Raw genomic sequence first — 19,301 nt, 5'->3', positions numbered from 1 at the left:
AGGTTGAATTTAAATTTTGGGGTTACGTACCCTGGAGATGTATTGGCTGGAAGCTGGAATGTGGATTTACATCTAAACTTATACAGCTGTGCCCCACATTCTCAGCAGCTACCTTCATCCCCACTTTTATTCGTTCCTATTGAGGAGTCACTAAATTTTTCAAGCCTCCAAGTGGGATCACAATGTGAAAAAAATTGGAATGCACCAATTTATACCAATTTACCTACTGCAATTACCTAGAATATTCATTCACAAAATGTACATGAGTTTAAAGTACAGCTAAGCTGCTGTTCTGTTGCATTTAATTTTTAGATCTTCTATTTTTGGCTTCGTGCAGGGCTTCCCAAAGTGTGGGTTGCAACCTCATGAAATTGGAGCCAGATGTTTGCAGTTGCATGCGCTGATGCAATGATGAAGGCCATGGAGCTCTGACAAAGCAGTAACAGCAGTGAGGTCTCTCTAAATTGCACAATCTTTGAAATAGTGAGCATGGCCTAACTGCCTAATGTTGTAGGCCCAAATCCTGTCCTGATTAAACGTAAATAGTAAGATATCTGTTTATTAATTAAATGCCCTACATATTAAACAGCTTTCCCCACTGCTGCCCTCAAGTCCCATTCCCCACATTGAGCATCTCTCTTTCTCTCTCCCTCTCTCTCTCTCTCTCTGTTGCTCCTGCTATCCATTCCCTCCACCAAAAAACAAAGACCTCTTCAATTCCACCACACACAACAGGTATTTCCCGTCCTCTCAGACATTTCTGCTTCTGCCTCTCCATCCAACACTGTCACAGGTCAGGGATCATGATTGGAAAATGTTTGGGAAGCACTGGTCCAAAGTATGTTATTTGCATATTACATGGACTGAATTGACAACAACATTCCATGAAGAAAATGAGAGTGAAAGAAATTAATTAATGCCAATTTTCCACTTAAATAGGTTTGTACGTTAGGTTGGTGAATTAGAAGCTGGAAGCCTGAGGCATTCAAAACTGGTCTTTATGGCTTAATATAGCTAGGCAGCATTGCTCAAATTGATTCAAATCTGAGCAGCAATGAACAAAAGAACTGCATCTTAAAATGCTCCTAAAAACATATTACAACAGCCGAGATTCTCTAACCCAGATGATCTTCTGCAAGTGATCAAGTTCAGCATTCTGAAAGGATTTATTAATTAGAATTTATGAATCTGGCTATGCCGATATTGAGATGGAACATAAACATGAAAAGGGTCTGGGCCCAAGGCGTCAGCTTTTGTGCTCCTGGGATGCTGCTTGGCCTCCAGTGTTCAGTCCAGCTCTGCAATTTGTTGTCTGTGCCAATATGGAGTTGCTTAATTAGTGCCATCATGGACAGAATTGTGTTCATTTATTGTGTTAAGTTTATAAAAAAGTTAGTTAGGCTATGTTTTCCTACCCTAAGTGACTGTTCCAATTTAAATAAATTAAAAGCAGCAGCAAGCTTTTTGAGAGTTTTAAAATAAAGGCTATTTATCATCAGACACCACCCTGGATGTTTAAAATATGATGTCTCACTCACCCAGTTCACACACACAAAGATTAGATACAAATGAAAATGAAACAATACATTTCCAACTTAAGATCACCTCAGTCTCTTTTGTGGCTTAATTTCAATAAGTTGAAGTTCTGCGAAGCAGAGGGTTCTTGCTTAGCTGTGAAGCTTCTTGTAGATGAATTTCCAGGAGGTTGGCTCAGGTGAACTTGAAGTGGCAACAGGAACAGGGAATCCTTCTCCTACTTTCTGAACATTTAGATGATGGTTCAGATGACTTGCAACCAGTCCATTGGGCTTCTGATGGAGAAGAGTTTCAAAAGCACTCAAAGTTATTTCCTCACCATGTAGCTTATACAACTTCAAGGTGCTTTTTTTAAAAAAAGGTTTGGCATGTTGATAATAGATCCTAACATTCTCATTTGACTCCATAATTTTCATCCAGTCCAGTTCGGATGAGGGAGCCAACATACGATAATTGATGGTCGATGCAATCCATTCACATTTGTCTAACACATATTGGGTTTTGCTGTTTCTTTTGTTCATGATGAAATGGAAAGGAGGACAGGCTGGTTGGGACGTTCAAGCTCTTTTGTTGACGGCTGATCCTAAAGAAAGGAATCTGTGAATACTCTGGGTGGTTGCAAACGTCCATATTGAATTAACTGTTTGCTTAAAACTCAGGAGTGTTTAGAATTGAAAATGCCAAAGTTAAATGATTTGCAGCAGCTGTTTTAATAATCGATTTCCATTCAAAATTTTAACGCATAACTGGAAGTTCCTAATTTACTGATCACGATTGTTCAATGGCACATTTCAGGTAACCCATTATTTGGCCTTATTTCCACTTCTATGTCTTATGGTCTTATGGGTTCTGACTGACTATCAGACTATAGCAAACATAAATTAGAGCAATTTAAATCACATGTCCAGGAATGTTTGGAGCAAGTTCATGATGGAAAAAAATCTGAGCACAGAATGGTACAAGTCGCAGATCATTCTGCAGCAGGCAACTAATGTCATAGACATTTACCAATTACTTTTAGGTTGGCAGGAAGTTTAATTTTATCTTCAGAAAGGCTTAGCTGTGCCTGGTCACCTGCATCAGAAGAACAGCCTATGTAAACAAATTATACTTGGCTTTGGTCTCCTGACTTATGAGGGGATTCTGTTGTATTGGAGGCTGTTCAGATAAGGTTAACCACATTGATTCCAGAAATGTTGGATTTGTCTAAATAAGAGAGGTCGAACAGTTTAGGCCTACAGTCACGGAATTTAGAAAAATGAGGGAAAATCTAATTGAGATACATAAGATGCTAAAGAAAACTGAATGTAGAGACAGAAAGGATGTTTCCACATGTGGGGCAATCTAGAATGAGAGGTCATACATTTCGGATAAAGACAGTAGATTTAAAATAGAGATGCGGAGAAATTACTTCTCTCAAAAGGTCATGAATCTGTAGAATTCAATACCACAGAGTGCAGCAGATACAGGGACACTGAGTACATCTGAGGAGGAGATAAACAGATTTTTAATTATTAGTGGGGTTGAAGAGTTGCAGAAAGTGGGCAAGAAAGTGGTGTCGAGGCCAAGATGAGATCAGCCACAATTGTATCAAATGGCGGAGCAGGGTCCTGTTCCTAGTTCTTATCTTCATAGAGAGACTAGGTTTCATACAGAATGGTCTCATATCTGTGCTCTCAGGTTGTGCATTGTTTTTGCAATGTTTTGGGGAAAAAAAATCTTTTGGGAGAAATGGAAAATACTAAAAGAGGATCAAGCCCACATACCTAACCTCAACCTTTCATGAAAGCTGTGGTCCAACCCTCACCCTGCCCTGCTCACCCCACTCACAAATGCCAGAGTGCTGTCAATTTTGATGGATCAAATTAAGAGGGAGGCGGTTAACAGAAGAGTCAAATGTGATGAAAGTTATCGCGATTGGATTTGCAAACGTTTGCCACTACAATAGTGATTTTTTAAAAAAATTTGCCAATGAAATATTGAAGGCTACACGGGGTAAGTATGTTCAAAGTACAAATGGATACATGATGTAGTTCATTTTCTCATATTAGCAGTTTGTAACGTACAGAAACTCAGATGTACTATAATTATAGCTACATTATCCATGCAGTTTATCCATTTGAAGTTCAGTTAAAATGTAGAAAAAAGCTTATAAAGGGACAAGAAATAGGAACAGGAGGCGGCCCTTTGGCCTCTCAAGCCTGCTCCATCATTCGATAAAGATCCTCAGATGCACTTTCCTGCATTTTTCACATAACCCTCGATTCCCCTGCTGACAAGACTCATGAAAAACATTCCAAGGACAGCATACCCTCACCCTGCCCTGCCCACGCCATTCTCAGTGCCAGAGTGCTGTCAACTTTGGAAGATCAAATCAACAGGAAGGCAGTTCATAGCAAACCAAGGGAAGACGAGAGGGGTGCGCTAAAATTAAAAAATTGGATAAAAGAAACCTAAGACCATCTAAAAACATTTAAAAGAAAACTTGTTAAGAACATGATATTAATTTTTTTTTAAAAACACTGGACACTGACTACAGGAAGCATCAGGACAGATGAGATCTAACAGTTACGTTCTGAAGGAGTACCTCGAGACATGAGGAAAGAGCGATTGAAGGTTCAGACAGGAAATTGCATAACTTAAATCCACAACGGTTTAAAAGCATGCTCACCAGTGGAACAGTGCTTAAAAATCAGATTTGTGCACGATGCCAGAATTAGAGGAGTGCAGCAATCATAGGCTTGTAGGACCGGAGAAAGTAGGTGCTACAGTGGGGCCATGGAGTAATTTAGAAAAAAGAAAAAAAATTGAAACCATGGCACTGCTGGATGGTGAGGCAAACAAATACAGGGGTGATGATTGAATGAGTTTTGCCATGAGTGAAGACATGGGCAGCAGAATTAATGGCTGCACAAATTTATGTATGGTTCAAATTGGGAAGCAAACATAAGAACATTCATTGTACCATCAAGCTGAAGCAATCAAGACATGGATGAGCTGAGATAGGGTCAGAATTCAACAGTGTTGCCACAGTGATAAAGCAGGTATATGTTTGAAGTTAATCGGGTATCAAACGCAACTAAGTTTGAAAATGGGTTTATTCAGCTTCAGAAAACTGCCAAGGAAACAGTGACCATGGAGCAAATTTATGGTCAGGTTCAAAAATAATGGTTTCAGGTTCCCATTATTTTACTGAAATAAATTTCTGCTTATCCATTACAGGATATTGGACAAACAGTGTGACTAATCAGAGACAGTGGAGGAATTAGGAGAGATGGTGGAAAGAGAATTGAGTGTCGCAAACGTACACATTAGATTAGATTCCCTATAGTGTGGAAGCAGGCTCTTCGACCCAACAAGTCCACACCACCCCTTGAAGCATTCCACCCAGACCCATCCCCCTATAACCCACACACCCCTGAACACTACAGGCAATTTAGCATGGCCAATCCACCTAGCCTGCACATCTTTGGACTGTGGGAGATATGGAGACGTAGGAGCTAGAAAAGAAGCAGTGCATTGACTTACTGGTGCCATTCTTAACTGAATTATTGACAATAAACTACGTAACAATTTTACTAGTACAAGTGTGCAGCGTTTCAGTTCTTCATGTTTCAGTTGTTGAAGACTTCTAAAAGTTCATGTGTTAAATTGTTCTTAATATCTTCTCAATTCTTTTTCCTTTCTCTCTTTCTTTCTGTACCATGTAACATTTTAATTTAAGCTTCCTTCTAAGTTCTTGTGCTGTGTGCATCTTTTTAATCAATGAGATTGGAATATAGTTCATAATCAAATCCCTGGGTGACCTGTTTCACCCACTGTTCACATAATCAGTAACTTTGTTAGGATTATAAAGCTTAAATGAAATGAAGTTCATATGATTATTATATTTTCAGAAGGACGCTGCATCATTCCGGTCAATAAAACGGGTCATGAGGCCTGTTCTGTCTACTTAACAATCAAAACACCAGGCCTATTATTAAGATTTGAATGGAAGGCTTAAATTATACTGAGAAGGTGCAAAGCATTACAGATGGAGATAATGGCAGCAAATTCTGAGAGCCCATATACATCCAAAATAAAAAAGGAAGTTGAAGTCAAAAATACCTCATTAACATTTCTATCTAGATATAAGTTTGTCTGTGTTTGCTGATGCCAATGCACGTGCGCTGCGTGCAACTTGCATATTGCATCAAGTTGTCATGGGAAGAGGAAGCAATTTTTGAGATCAGGTTACAACTTCACTACAAATCAAATGAATCTCAGACAGACCGTAGTTCCGTGTGGTCAGCCAAGAGAAGGACTACCTGGCTTTGTGGACTATCACAAGTAGATGTCAGAAGGATATGGTCTCTAGTTAAAGAGACACATCCTGCCGCCTTCCAAGGTTTCTGGGAGATTAGGTCTGGCAAGGCTAAGAGGAAGAATCATCAAAATATGTTTTACTGATGGTGGTAGATTAACAAAAAACTCTAAAAACCAAGGAAGGTACCAGGTCATTGTCACTGAAGTTTACCATTTAGCAAAGTATGTTATGGGAATCAGAGCTAGACAGCAACTTTTAATGGCTCGCTAGAAGGACTGTAATTCTGTGAAGTGTGTAATTGGTTATAAGTATACAAAAAGGGACATTACTTTCTCTAGTTTAAAGTAGAAGTTTCTTACAAAAAGCAGTGTTTAGTTAACAGTTTTTCTAAATCATTTGTTACAGTAAGAGTGGCAACATCTCTAAAAATAAGATGAATTTATTCCTTTTGAGATGTTTTCTATCAATTGAAATTACAAGCTACAGACAATCAAGAGTTAATCTTTTCTGTCCTGAATCTGATATATTATACACCTGTTTACATATAAATGAACCATACAAATGAGATGAGACCTGTATTCAAATCACTTTTCATTTACTACTTGGTACCAGTATGTATTATACAAAGTAAATTACCTTTGGCTATACATACACTTCACAAGGAAAAAGACATTAATCACAACAATAGCACTGCTGTATTTGCAGAAAACAAACTGCTTTGATGGAGACGCTAAGTCTACAACACTTTAACAGCTCACATGACCCAGTCTATGGGTGTAAAAACAATAATGCATCTGAACCAATCTTAACACAGAGAGATAGTCTGACTACAAGAATGGCCTTTGTGCTCTCTCTTATTTTTCTCTTAAACCTTTCTCAATGTTTTGTTGTAAATCCACTGGAAAGCCTCATCAATTCAAGTGGAGGATTGTAAAGGAGAATTTGAAATCAATAACACTAGCTCCAGAAAAATGAATTCAACCAACCTTAACCTCCGTATGCAAAGTGACTTTGGCTACAGACCAACATTTGGGCAATGTGAATTTTTTTTTCCCCAAAATTAATTTTTATTTAGCCAAAGATAAACAGTTTACAGAGTTTTTACATTTTCCCAGAACTGGTAATATGCTAATTTTCAAAAAGCTAGGTGTATATATTTGCACAGTTAAAATCTTAATGTTAATGATCTTTACATAACAGGTTTAGTTCACAATAAACTAGTTCTCTATGAATTACTGAAGGAACCAGGCTGATTTGTTTCTGATTCTGAGATATATACACAGTCTATTATATATTTAATTGCAATACCATCACAAACTTTATGATTACCAGTGGAGGAGTCAGACAAGGAAAGGAATCAAATAATCCCTTGAAACTTGGTTGCTACAGTTATGAAGGAGAGGTCGACCTCCCTCTGATACCTAAAACCAGAACACACAGAAAAGCTTGCTTTGCCTCGTAAATTAGTTAAAGGAAGTGTGAAAAGGGGTATAACCTGCCTCTTACCATCCCAATCTGTTATAAAAGGAGAATAAATGAAATGAACTCCTGACAGTCTGTCTATAATCAACAAGTAACAACTTATCTATCTAACTCTAACAGTGAACTAACAGAACTACTAACAAACCAAGCAATACCCCATTAACTACTAACTATTCTTGAATAAAACAAAATTCTAATGATATGCTGTCCAATAAATACAAGTCCCACTTCTTTAAACCAAAATAATATGAAAAATAAATTAAAAAATAGTCTTTCAAAATTATGGCCAGGTAAGTCTTCCAGCGAGCTTTGTATCCTGTCCACTGATCCTCAGGCAGGAAGGCCTTTCTCCGAATTCTTTCATCAGGAATATTAGTCAAGACTGCCACTGTACCTTTAGTTTCAACTATAGTTTTCTGAGAGCTTAGAGAATTCTGTGACAGCCAGGTGATTCTTTTATAGCTAATAGCTATTCTCTTAGCAGATGACAGCTGACTCTCACACCTATTTTTAAAAAGTCTCTTCTTTTATACCTTGATGACTGATTAATTTCTTACAGTCGGATTGGTCCTAGGTTTTCAAAACCATCAGTGTAAATTTAATTAAGTTTTGGTATCTAGGTCCTGTTTTAAATTAATTGGCTCTGGATGTGCGTTTGCATTTGCTCGCTGAGCTAGAAGGTTAGTTTTCAGAGTTTCGTCACCATTCTAGGTAACATCATCAGTGAGCCTCCGACAAAGCGCTGGTGTTATGTCCTGCTTTCTATTTATCTGGTTAGGTTTACTTGGGTTGGTGATGTCATTTCCTGTTCTTTTTCTCAGGGGATGGTAGATTGGCTCCAAATCAACGTGTTTGATGATGGAGTTCCGGTTGGAACGCCGTGCTTTAGGAATTCTCATGCGTGTCTCTGTTTGGCTTGTCCTAGGATGGATGTGTTGTCCTAAAATGGTGTCCTTCCTCATCTGTATGTAAGGATACGAGTGATAGCGGGATATGTCGTTTTGTGGCTAGTTGATGTTCATGTATTCTGGTGGCTAGTTTTCTGCCAGTTTATGTAGTGTTTGTCACAGTTCTTGCAAGGTATTTTGTAGATGACGTTTGTTTTGTTGTCTGTGTAGGGTCTTTTAAGTTCATTAGCTGCTGTTTTAGTGTGTTGGTGGGTTTGTGGGCTACCATGATGCCAAGAGGTCCGAGTGGTCTGGCAGTCATTTCGGAAATGTCTTTGATGTAGGGGAGAGTGGTTATGGTTTCTGAGCCCGTTTTGTCTGTTTGTTTGGGTTTATTGCTGAGGAATCGGCGGGCTGTGTTCATAGGGTACCCATGCTTTTTGAATATGCTGTACAGGTGATTTTCTTCTGCTCTGCATAGTTCCTCTGTGCTGCAGTGTGTGGTGGCTTGTTGGAGTAATGTTCTAATGCAGCTTCGTTTCTGGGTGTTGGGATGGTTGCTCCTGTAGTTCAGTATTTGGTCATTATGTGTTGTTTTCCTGTAGACGCTGGTTTTAAGTTCCCCATTGGCTGTTCGCTCTACTGTGACATCTAGGAATGGCAGTTTGTTGTTTTCCTCCTCTTTTGTGAATGTTATGCCAGTAAGGGTATTATTGATGGTCTTGAAGGTTTCCTCTAATTTGTTTTGTTTAGTGATGACAAAGGTGTCATCCACATAGCGGACCCAAAGTTTGGGTTGGATGATTGGCAGAGCTGTTTGTTCGAGTCTCTACATTACTGCCTCTGCTAAGAACCCTGATATCGGCGATCCCATGGGTGTACCGTTGGTTTGTCTGTAGGTTTTGTTATTGAAAGTGAAGTGGGTGGTGAGGCATAGGTCCACTAGCTTGATGATGTTGTCCTTGCTGATGAGGTTGGTGGTGTCTGGTGTATGTGTCTTCGGTTCTTCTAATAGTGTAGCCAGTGTTTCTTTGGCCAGGTTGATGTTGATGGATGTGAACAGGGCTGTTACGTCAAAGGAGACCTATTTGGCTAAATTTAAAAACTTGTCTTGGTAAAAACGCTGCTTTGTCTCCAAACAGTACTGTCTGTTCATACAATGTTTCAATGTCAAGGACTCTGTGCATCTGCTGCTACCTGCAGACGTTTTTAAAAATCTCCAAGCCTAGGAAAACACATCATCTTTTAAAGGGACCACACACTCTTTCCCCTTATTTTACACACATCAAATACTCTACCTTTCTTTGCAATATCTCAGCCTTAAGAAAAAAATGCACCATTATGAACAGATGGTTTCATTTTTTTCCTCTAAACCTTAATGCCTAGGTTATTAGTCCAGGGTTACACGTTCCATTCTAGTTCTACATAAATATATAACATTGAACACTACGGTTTCTAGCTTCCATACACAATTTCCTTTTAAACTCTCAATAATGCATCTGCAGTAACATTTTCATGACCCACGTGTACAATCTCTGAGCTAAATGCTTATAAAATAGGACTCCAACAAATTAATCCAACAAAATAACGTCTCTCTGATGAAGGGTCTAGGCCCGAAACGTCAGCTTTTGTGCTCCTGAGATGCTGCTTGGCCTGCTGTGTTCATCCAGCCTCACATTTTATTATCTTGGAATTCTCCAGCATCTGCAGTTCCCATTATCTCTGACTCCAACAAATTAGTCTGGTATTCTTGTCTTTGAGTCTTTACAAAAAATGTCAACGAGTTCTGATTAGTGAACCCAACTGTCTCTGATACATTGTTTGCAACATAAACATTCATATGTCGCAAGGCCAGTAACAAACTCAATAACTCTTTTTGAACGGTTGAATATTTTCTCTGGTGGATACTGAGTTTCTTTGAAAAATACCCATTTGTCCTTTCAATTCCACAATCAATTCTGAAGCCACTAAAGTGATAACATTGAAAGAATGAGACATTTTAAAAACAAACTAATTCAACTATTTACTGCCTACAACTACTTTGGCATTCTACTGATTTGCCTTCAAAAAATAGAACTCTCTCAGTGAATAGAAAATTGCTTCCTTTCAGCTACTCTTCAATATTTTAACCCCGAAGCACAGGTTACGAAATTAAATTGCAAAATAATTATTAGTCAAGCATAAATATTAACTAGAATCAAAATCAGAAGATAGGCTAGCAGCACATTTGATTCAGCTAGGGAACGCCACTAGAGATGTACCTGGATATTTGTTGACTTGACCTGAGCTGCTAACTTCACCATCATGAAAAGACGATCCGTGCCAATAGATATCACAAAGGTGGCGACGGCCTGTTGGAAACTGGAACACAAAAGACAATAGTTGCCTTCAAAGAATTTATGGTAAATAGTTGCTTGATAGCTCAGAATGTAAACACTGCCAAAAGAGATACAAATGTGAAACTTTTCATCTTGCACCTATGAAGACTGACACACAAAACAAACTTGAAAAGGGAACTGTAATTTATATGGCATGAGAAAAGGATTTTGAGAAAGACTTGAAGACAAGAATACCAGACTAATTTGTTGGAGTCCTATTTTATAAGCACTTAGCTCAGAAATTGTACACGGAAATGTTACTGCAGATGCATTATTGTGACTTCAAAAGGAAAAGGTGTATGGAAGCTAGAAACAGTAGTGTTCAATGTTATATATTTATGTCGAACTAGAATGGAACGTGTAACCCTGGACTAATGACCTAGGCATTAAGGTTTAGAGGAAAAAAATGAAACCATCTGGTCATAATGATGGTGCATTTTGTTTTCTTAAGGCTGAGATATTGCAAAGAAAGGTAGAGCATTTGATGTGTGTAAAATGATAGGGGGAAAGAGTATGTGGTCCCTTTAAAAAAAGATGATGTGTTTTCCCAGGCTTGGAGATTTAAAAAACGTCTGCAGGCAGCAGCAGATGCACAGAGTCCTTGACATTGAAACATTGTATCAACAGTCAGTACTGTTTGGAGACAAAGCAGCATTTTTACCAAGACAAGTTTTTGAATTTAGCCAATTAATTTAAAACAGGACCTCGATACCAAAACTTAATTAAATTTACACTGATGGTTTTGAAAACCTAGGACCAATCCGACTGTAAGAAATTAATCAGTCAAGGTATAAAAGAAGAGGACATTTAAAAATAGGTGTAAGAGTCAGCGGTCATCTGCCAAGAGATAGCTGTCAGCTATAAAAGAAAGAATCACTGGCTGTCACAGAATTCTCTAAGCTCTCAGAAAACCATCATCTGAACTAAAGGTACAGCAACACTCTTCGCTAATATTCCTAACACGAGAATTCAATGGCAAAAGGTGTTCCTGATTGAGTATCAGTGGAGGGGGCAGGGAGCATTCCAGAAGACTCATCCAGGCTGTAATTTTGACAAACTATACATTCATTTATTTTCCTTATTATTTTGGTTGATATCAGTGGGATTGGTATTTATTGGAATAGCATAGCATTAGTATTTTGTTTAATTCAGTGAGAGTTAGTAGTTAAGGGGGAATTGTTTGGTTTGTGAGTAGTTCTGTCAATTTCTTTACGGTCAGAGTTAGATAAATAAATTGTTAATTGTTGATTATAAAGTGAGTATCACAGATTCATTTCATTTAACCACTCATTTATAACAGATCGGGGGAGCTGAGAGGCAGGTTAACTAAGTGTGGAGCTGGATGAACACAGCAGGTCAAGCAGCATCTCAGGAGCACAAAAGCTGACGTTTTGGGCCCAGACCCTTCATCAGAGAGGGGGATGGGGAGAGAGTTCTGGAATAAATAGGGAGAGAGGGGGAGGCGGACTGAAGATGGAGAGAAAAGAAGATAGGTGGAGAGGAGAGTATAGGTGGGGAGGGGATAGCTCAGTCCAGGGAAGATGACAGGTCAAGGAGGTGGGATGAGGTTAGTAGGTAGGAAATGGAAGTGCGGCTTGAGATGGGAGGAAGGAATGGGTGAGAGGAAGAACAGGTTAGGGAGGCAGATACAGGCTGGGCTGGTTTTGGGATGCAGTGGCGGGCGGGCGGGCGGGCGGCGGGGGGGGGGGGGGGGGGGGGGGACGAACTGGGCTGGTTATGGGATGCGGTGGGGGAAGGGGAGATTTTGAAGCTGAAGTCCACACTGATACCATTGGGCTGCAGGGTTCCCAAGCGGAATATGAGTTGCTGTTCCTGCAACCTTCAGGTGGCATCCTTGTGGCACTGCAGGAGGCCCATGATGGACATGTCATCTAAAGAATGGGAGAGGGTAGTTAAAATAGTTTGTGACTGGGAGGTGCAGTTGTTTATTGCGAACCAAGCAGAGATGTTCTGCAAAGCAGTCCCCAAGCCTCCGCTTGGTTTCCCCAATGTAGAGGCAGCCACACCGGGTACAATGGATACAGTATACCACATTGGCAGAATGTGAACCTCTGCTTAATATGGAAAGTCATCTTGGGGCCTGGGATGGGGGTGAGGGAGGTGGTGTGGGGGCAAGTGTAGCACTTCCTGCGGTTGCAGGGGAAGGTGCCAGGTTTGGTGGGGTTGGAGGGCAGTGTGGAGCAAACAATGGAGTCACAGAGAGAGTGGTCTCTCCAGAAGGCAGAGAAGGGTGGGGATGGAAAAATGTCTTGGGTGGTGGGGTTGGATTGTAGATGGCGGAAGTGTCGGAGGATGATGCGTTGTATCCAGAGGTTGGTGGGATGGTGTGTGAGAATGAGGGGGATCCTCTTTGGGCGGTTGTGGCGGGGGCAGGGTGTGAGGGATGTGTTGCGGGAAATGGAGATGCAGTCAAGGGCGTTCTCAACCACTGCGGGGGGAAGTTGCGGTCCTTGAGGAACTTGGACATCTGGGATGTGCGGGAATGGAATGCCTGATCCTGGGAGCAGATGTGGCGGAGGCGGAGGAATTGGGAATAGGGGATGGAATTTTTGCAGGAAGGTGGGTGGGAGGAGGTGTATTCTAGGTAGCTGTGGGAGTCGGTGGGCTTGAAATGGACATCAGTAACTAACTGGTTGCCTGAGATGGAGACTGAGGTGTCAGGAAGGTGAGGGATGTGTTGGAGATGGCCCAGGTGAACTTGAAGTGGGGTGGAAGGTGTTGGTGAAGTGGATGAACTGTTCAAGCTCCTCTGGGGAGGAAGAGGCGGTGCCGATACAGTCGTTAATGTAACAGAGGAAGAGGTGGCGTTTGGGGCCTGTGTAGGTGCAGAAGAGGGACTGTTCCACGTAACCTACAAAGAGGCAGGCATAGCTGGGGCCCATGGCCACCCCCTTTGTCTGTAGGACGTGGGAGGAATCGAAAGAGAAGTGGTTGAGGGTGAGGACGAGTTCGGCTAGGCGGATGAGCGGGACTGCGGGACAGGAAGAAGCGGAGGGCCTTGAGGCCATCTGCATAAGGAATACAGGTGTATAGGGACTGGATGTCCATGGTGAAAATGAGGTGTTGGGGGCCAGGGAATTGGAAATTCTGGAGGAGTTGGAGGGCGTGGGTGGTGTCAGATGTAGGTAGGGAGTTCCTGGACCAAAGGGGAGAAAATGGAGTCCAGACAGGTGGAGATGAGTTCGGTGGGGCAGGAACTGGCCAAGACAATGGGTCGACGAGGGCAGGCAGGTTATACCACTTTTCACACTTCCTTTAACAGATTACGTGGTGAGGTGAGCTTCTCTGACTGTTTTGGTTTTAGTTTTCAGAGGGGGGTTAAGCACTGCTTCATAACAGTAGTATAAAATTCATTGGCCCATTTCTCAAAATAAACATTGAGGAAAAGAAACTTGTTTGATTGCTCCATTTTGACTGGTAGCTTTGAAGTGTAGTATGGAGTGTATTGCACGATTTTAAATAAATTGATGCAGCTGCAGATTCAAATAAGGCAACTGAGAGATACAATTTGCACATACGTTATTTGGCCAAGCTATCAGGAGAATTGGAATCCATGAAATCCGCCTGGATGGGCAACTTGTAACATTTAATTTTAAAAGGTTTTACTTCTTTATTGACAAGGTAGCCTAAACATATCTGGGCAGCCCTGGATAGTGTGCATGCAATATCTAGTGCTACACTCATGGCTTTTCTTGACCATAACAAACAAGAGTTTATAAAAACCTAAGAAGTAGGAGCATAAGTAGGCCATACATCCATCTTTGTAATTCTGCTCCAATAGATCATGGCTGAACTGATTGTGGCCAGGTTTCTACTTCCCTGACTTCTGATTTCTTACTCCGTTATTCATCAAAAATCTGTCAAAGTTAGTCTTGAATATATTCAAGTCATTCAACCTCTATTGTTCTCTGTAGATTCCACAGATTGTCTTCCAAAGGTTGTTATTCTTCTCTGTTTTAATGGGAGATTTCTCATTTTGAAACCACATCCATTGGTTCTTGATTCCCTCATGAGAGAGGAAATACCTCAACAACCAGCCTGCCAGGTCCTATCTGAATCAGTATTTCAGTAAGATCACCATTTCATTCTTCTAAACTTCAATGCTCATAGGCTTCACAGGACAAAACCCTCAACATAGAAATTAACCTGAGAACCTTTGCCAAATCGCTTCTAGTCTAAGCTCATCCTTAAAAGGAAAGTGAATAAAACTGCATAAGACTGCAGGAGCTGTCTCACCAATGAGCTATACAAGTTTCATGAGACTTCCCTACTTTTATACTCCATGCCCTTGTACCAAGAACTGACTTTCTATGTGCTTTCATAATTATTTGTTGTACCTAATCGCTAATGTTGCATTCCAGGTCCTTTCCTTGTTGCAGCATTCTTCAATCTCATCATCGAAATATCCTGCCTTTCTATGTTTTCTGCCAAAGCAGACAACTTCATATTTTCTTCATTTATACTCTGTTTATTCAATATATTGACCTACTTATAGTCACAGTCATAGCATGGAAATAGACCCTACAGTCCAACTCATCCGAGTCAACCAGACATCCCAATCTGACCTAATCCCATTTGCCAGCATTTGGCCCATAACCTTCTAAGCCCTTTCTATTCATATACCCATCAGATGACTTTTAAATGTTGTAATTGTACCAGACTTCCTCTGGCACCTCATTGTATACACACAGCACCCTCTGCATGAAAACGTTACTCCTGAGATCCTTTTTTAAAATCTTTCCCCTCTCACCGATGCTCCATAGTTTTGGACTCCCCTACCCCAGTAAAAAGACATTGGCTATTCACCCTATCCATGCTCCTCATGATTTTATATATCTCTGTAAGGTCATCCCTCAGAGTCGGATGCTCCAATGAACAAAACTCCAGCCTATTCAGCCTCTTCCTATAACTCAAACACTCCAGTCCCAACATCCTTGTAAATCTTTTCTGCACCCTCTCAAGTTTAACAACATCCTTCCTATAGAAGGGTGTCTAAAATTGTATGCAGTATTCTAAAAGAGGCCTCACTGTCCTGTGCAGCTGCAACATGAGTCATATACTTAATGTTCTGAACAATGAAAGCATCTAACCATATTTCCTTTCTGATTCTGATTTAACATCATTGACCTGAAACATTAACCATTTTTCTCCCTCTGGAGATAGAAACATAGAAAATGGGAGGAGGCCATTCAACCCACTGACCTTTGTGACTGATTGTCTATCTCAATGTCACACCTGCTCTCCCCACACCCCTTGACAACTTAATTATCTAGAAATTTAATAATTTATTTCTTAACTATATCCAGTGATTTAGAATTCCATAGGTTCACCACTCTCCGAGTGAAGAAATCACTCTTCATCTTAGTACCAAATGACCTATCCCATAACCTGAGACCATGACTCTTTTTTCCTCGATCCCACAGATAAGGGAACAATTACCCCTGCCTCTAGTCTGACACCATGTCAGAACTGTGTACGTTTCTCTACAATCCCGTCTCATTTTTCTAAACTCCATGAATACAGGAGCACTCGACCCACACTCTCCGCAAACATATATTCCTCTCTCTCTCTCTCACACACAGAAACAATAATGTGTTAAATTATTTCAAAGATGTTTGTTTATTTGCAGATACATTCTATTTTGTTCAAAAAGCACACAATTAGTAGTAACAGCCAGTGTGTCATCCTGCTACTGGAATAAAACCAGTCTGATTCCAGGTTTAAAAACTCGAACAGATTATGACCAAGCCCTCATACCTACATTTCAGTGCCTGACCTGAGATGTCATCTTCTGTGTACTCCTATCACACTGCCTGTTTGTCATGACAGCATAGCACTGACAGTGACTTTATAAACACTTTACTCACCCTCTAACACTCTTAATCTCCTGTAGAAATTCATTAGCTGACATTCCACTCACACCAGTTGTATGATCTTTTGATCTCTCTGCCGTTGATCTCTCTACCTACAAACTCTACGTCAGTGTGCTCTCCTTTCTCACTGTACCTGACAAAGGGGCTGTGCTCTGAAAGCTTGTGTGATTTCAAATAAACTTGTTGGAATACATCAGATGTGGTCTAACCACAGCCTTGTACAACTGCAGCCAGACATCCTCGCTTCCATTCTTAAATTCCCATGCAACAAAAATTAACATACTATTTACTTTCCTAACTGCTTGCTGAATCTGCAAGCTTACACCGAGTGACCGGAATATAAGAACTCCAGGTCTTCTTCTACAATTGAGTGGCCAGGTTACCATTATTTAAATAATACTGTGCCATTCTGTGTTTCCTGCTGAAATTGATAACTTCACACTTATCCACATTGCACTGCAATGGCCGTTAATTTGCCCATTCACTCAAGTTACCTCAAATCACTTTGAAACATCCACATCATCCTCACTACTACCAGTCCTACCTGGTTTTGTGTTGCCAGCAAACTTGCAAAGATTACATTTGATTTTCTTACCAATACTGCCTGACCTGCCAAGTATTTCTAGGCATATCTGCTTTTATTTTAGACTTCTCGCAAGTGTAGTAATTTACTTTTGGACAAGGGATAAAGTGCTTGCTACACATAAATAGTACCATTGCAAAACTGAATTATGACTTTCAGGAAATCTCCGTGTTCTTTAAACAGAGAGCAGGGGAATGGGCCTAACCGGAAGCTGTTTGAAAGTGGCAGCATGTACACTGTTCTGCATTGCTTGATTCCATTAAATGAAATTGTATGCTACAACTTAATTAATATTAATTGCACATCCTCACAAAGTTGGGGAGGGGCAACAGTAAAAATTTCCCGTTGACAACAATCCAGTGCTAAATGGGCGTGTTCAAACCTGAGAAGTGGGCCAAAAGCGAAGAAAAAACACCGGTTAGGAGCAAACAGCAACCACCGGACGCACATCGTGAGTGACACACTCCTACCTCCTTCCACTTTAGCTGCTGGATACAGATCTTCAGCGCCTCGGATGAAGTCTTGGCTCTGGAGCTGTCCACTGTCACGACGCGCTTAGTTTTCTTCTGCCGGCCGTGACGGCCTGGTCTGCCCTCCTCCGATCTTCGAGAACGCCGTAGTTTTGACGCCTCTTCGCTCAGCGACGCTAAGGCTCTGCGGGCCGCCAGGGGCAACCCCGGGGGCGGCGGCAGCAGTGGGACCGTTGAGGTCGACTTCTCTTTGGCCCCAGTGGCGGAGGCAGAGCTGGACAGCTTTTGCTCTTCTTTGCCCACAGCCGTGTGCACGGAGCCAGGCTGGGGCTCAGGTTCGGGCTGAGGCTCGGCCTCGCTGTCCGCCGCTGCCGCCGGCTGACTCATAGCTCGAGCTCGGCCTCGCTCTCTGTGTCCCTTTACACCACCAACGGCCCGCCTCGCGCCCCATCCCCTGCGCGCGCTCCCATTGTTTACGCGGCCGGTTGACAGCGCAACGGCCCGCAACGGAAGCCGAGCAGCTCATATCGCCGGCGATTAGAAAGGAGCAAAAAAAAGGAGGGGGCAGGATGGTGAGGGTATAGGGAACCGCAAAGGCTGTTTATCCTTAAGACCAAATCACAATAATATTAGTATAGTAATTGTAACAAGGTCAGCCATGTGGACCTCCGTAGAATACGAGTTCCCTGCGTGGGCCTGATAACCTGGTTCCCTTCAGGGAGTCGTGGCTGACGGATATCAACAGGAATGCCAAAGGTTCTGTTCACTCTGAAAGCTGGATTGGAAGGAAGCTGCACCTGTGAAAAGTAATATGCACATGTAAATAAACGGTGACTTGGTAACAAGATACAGGCCTCTATGGAGTTATTTCAGTGGCAACAAGAGAAAACAAAAGGCTGCGGGAGAAATTTGCTTGCGACAGCTGAATTGCAGTAAACTTTTCTGGTATTAAATAGTTACTTGGGAAGCTTCACTCGTTCAATCCTACCATCGAAGGCTGGACCCAGTATGTGCCCATTATTTTTTCTGGGCAAATAATATTGGGACAGATTAAAAATAATGAATTATTCCATTGATAACTTGTTGGCCTGTACCTTTTCAAGTTATTAGGAGCGTAAAAGTTCCCTGAGGCACCAGATACTAAAACCATCTGAGAGTTAGTGGGTTTAGTTAAGGAATGTTACAACCTCAAGCCTCTAAGTCTGAAACATTAGAGAGGTTATACTCATCTCTTGGTGAACCAGCAAAATCCGTGTCGGGATTTTTGATGAGGTGAAGTCAATTGGCAGAGGTATGTGACTTTGCTTTAACCCTTAATGAGATGCTGAGAGACCATTTGGTATGTGGGATTAACAGTGAAACCATGCAAAATTGCCTACTAACTGAAGACCAATTGGACTTCAAACAGGCACTACAACTTTGTTGTGAGAAGCTGTGGCGTAGGAGTTAAGGGTATGCCAATGGAAGTGGACACCCTTGCCAAGCCAACTGAGCTTGGGGGACGTCACTTGAGCGAAGGCAATTGTATAGCCATACTCAGGGCATATCCTAAGCAGGGGGACTCTAACTCAGCCCACAGCAAAACCCCAAAACAAAGACAAGCCTTGGTCAAATGGTTAAAATGTCTTTCAGGATACGGGCGAGCAAGCCATTGTAGTTGTTGCTAGTATGCAGACTTGAGAGTCCCACTGGACTTAAATTGAGTAGAAGAACTGATAGGCACTGAAAGTGCACACTCTGGAAAGCTTACCCACATCTGGCTTGG

The 19,301-nt window shown here is 41.4% G+C and overlaps 1 protein-coding gene across 1 annotated transcript in view; it reads right to left on the bottom strand.

Moving 5' to 3' along the window:
* ttll11 (tubulin tyrosine ligase-like family, member 11) overlaps window positions 1-18,697 on the bottom strand; it is a 165,821-nt gene extending 147,124 nt beyond the window's left edge. The window contains exons 1-3 of the mRNA XM_059638280.1: window positions 18,631-18,697; window positions 17,537-18,333; window positions 10,473-10,572 (exon numbers count right to left, since the gene is read on the bottom strand). Coding sequence (XP_059494263.1) covers window positions 10,473-10,572; window positions 17,537-17,923 — 487 coding nt within the window. The 5' untranslated portion in view covers window positions 17,924-18,333; window positions 18,631-18,697. The remainder of the gene's footprint in view (window positions 1-10,472; window positions 10,573-17,536; window positions 18,334-18,630) is intronic.
* Window positions 18,698-19,301: the final 604 nt, after the last annotated feature.

The sequence above is a fragment of the Stegostoma tigrinum genome, chromosome 29 (assembly GCF_030684315.1).
Source record: "Stegostoma tigrinum isolate sSteTig4 chromosome 29, sSteTig4.hap1, whole genome shotgun sequence".
Taxonomy (NCBI): domain Eukaryota; kingdom Metazoa; phylum Chordata; class Chondrichthyes; order Orectolobiformes; family Stegostomatidae; genus Stegostoma; species Stegostoma tigrinum.
The sequence above is the reverse complement of the archived record's forward strand: the minus strand, read 5'-3'. Positions and strand labels throughout refer to the sequence as shown.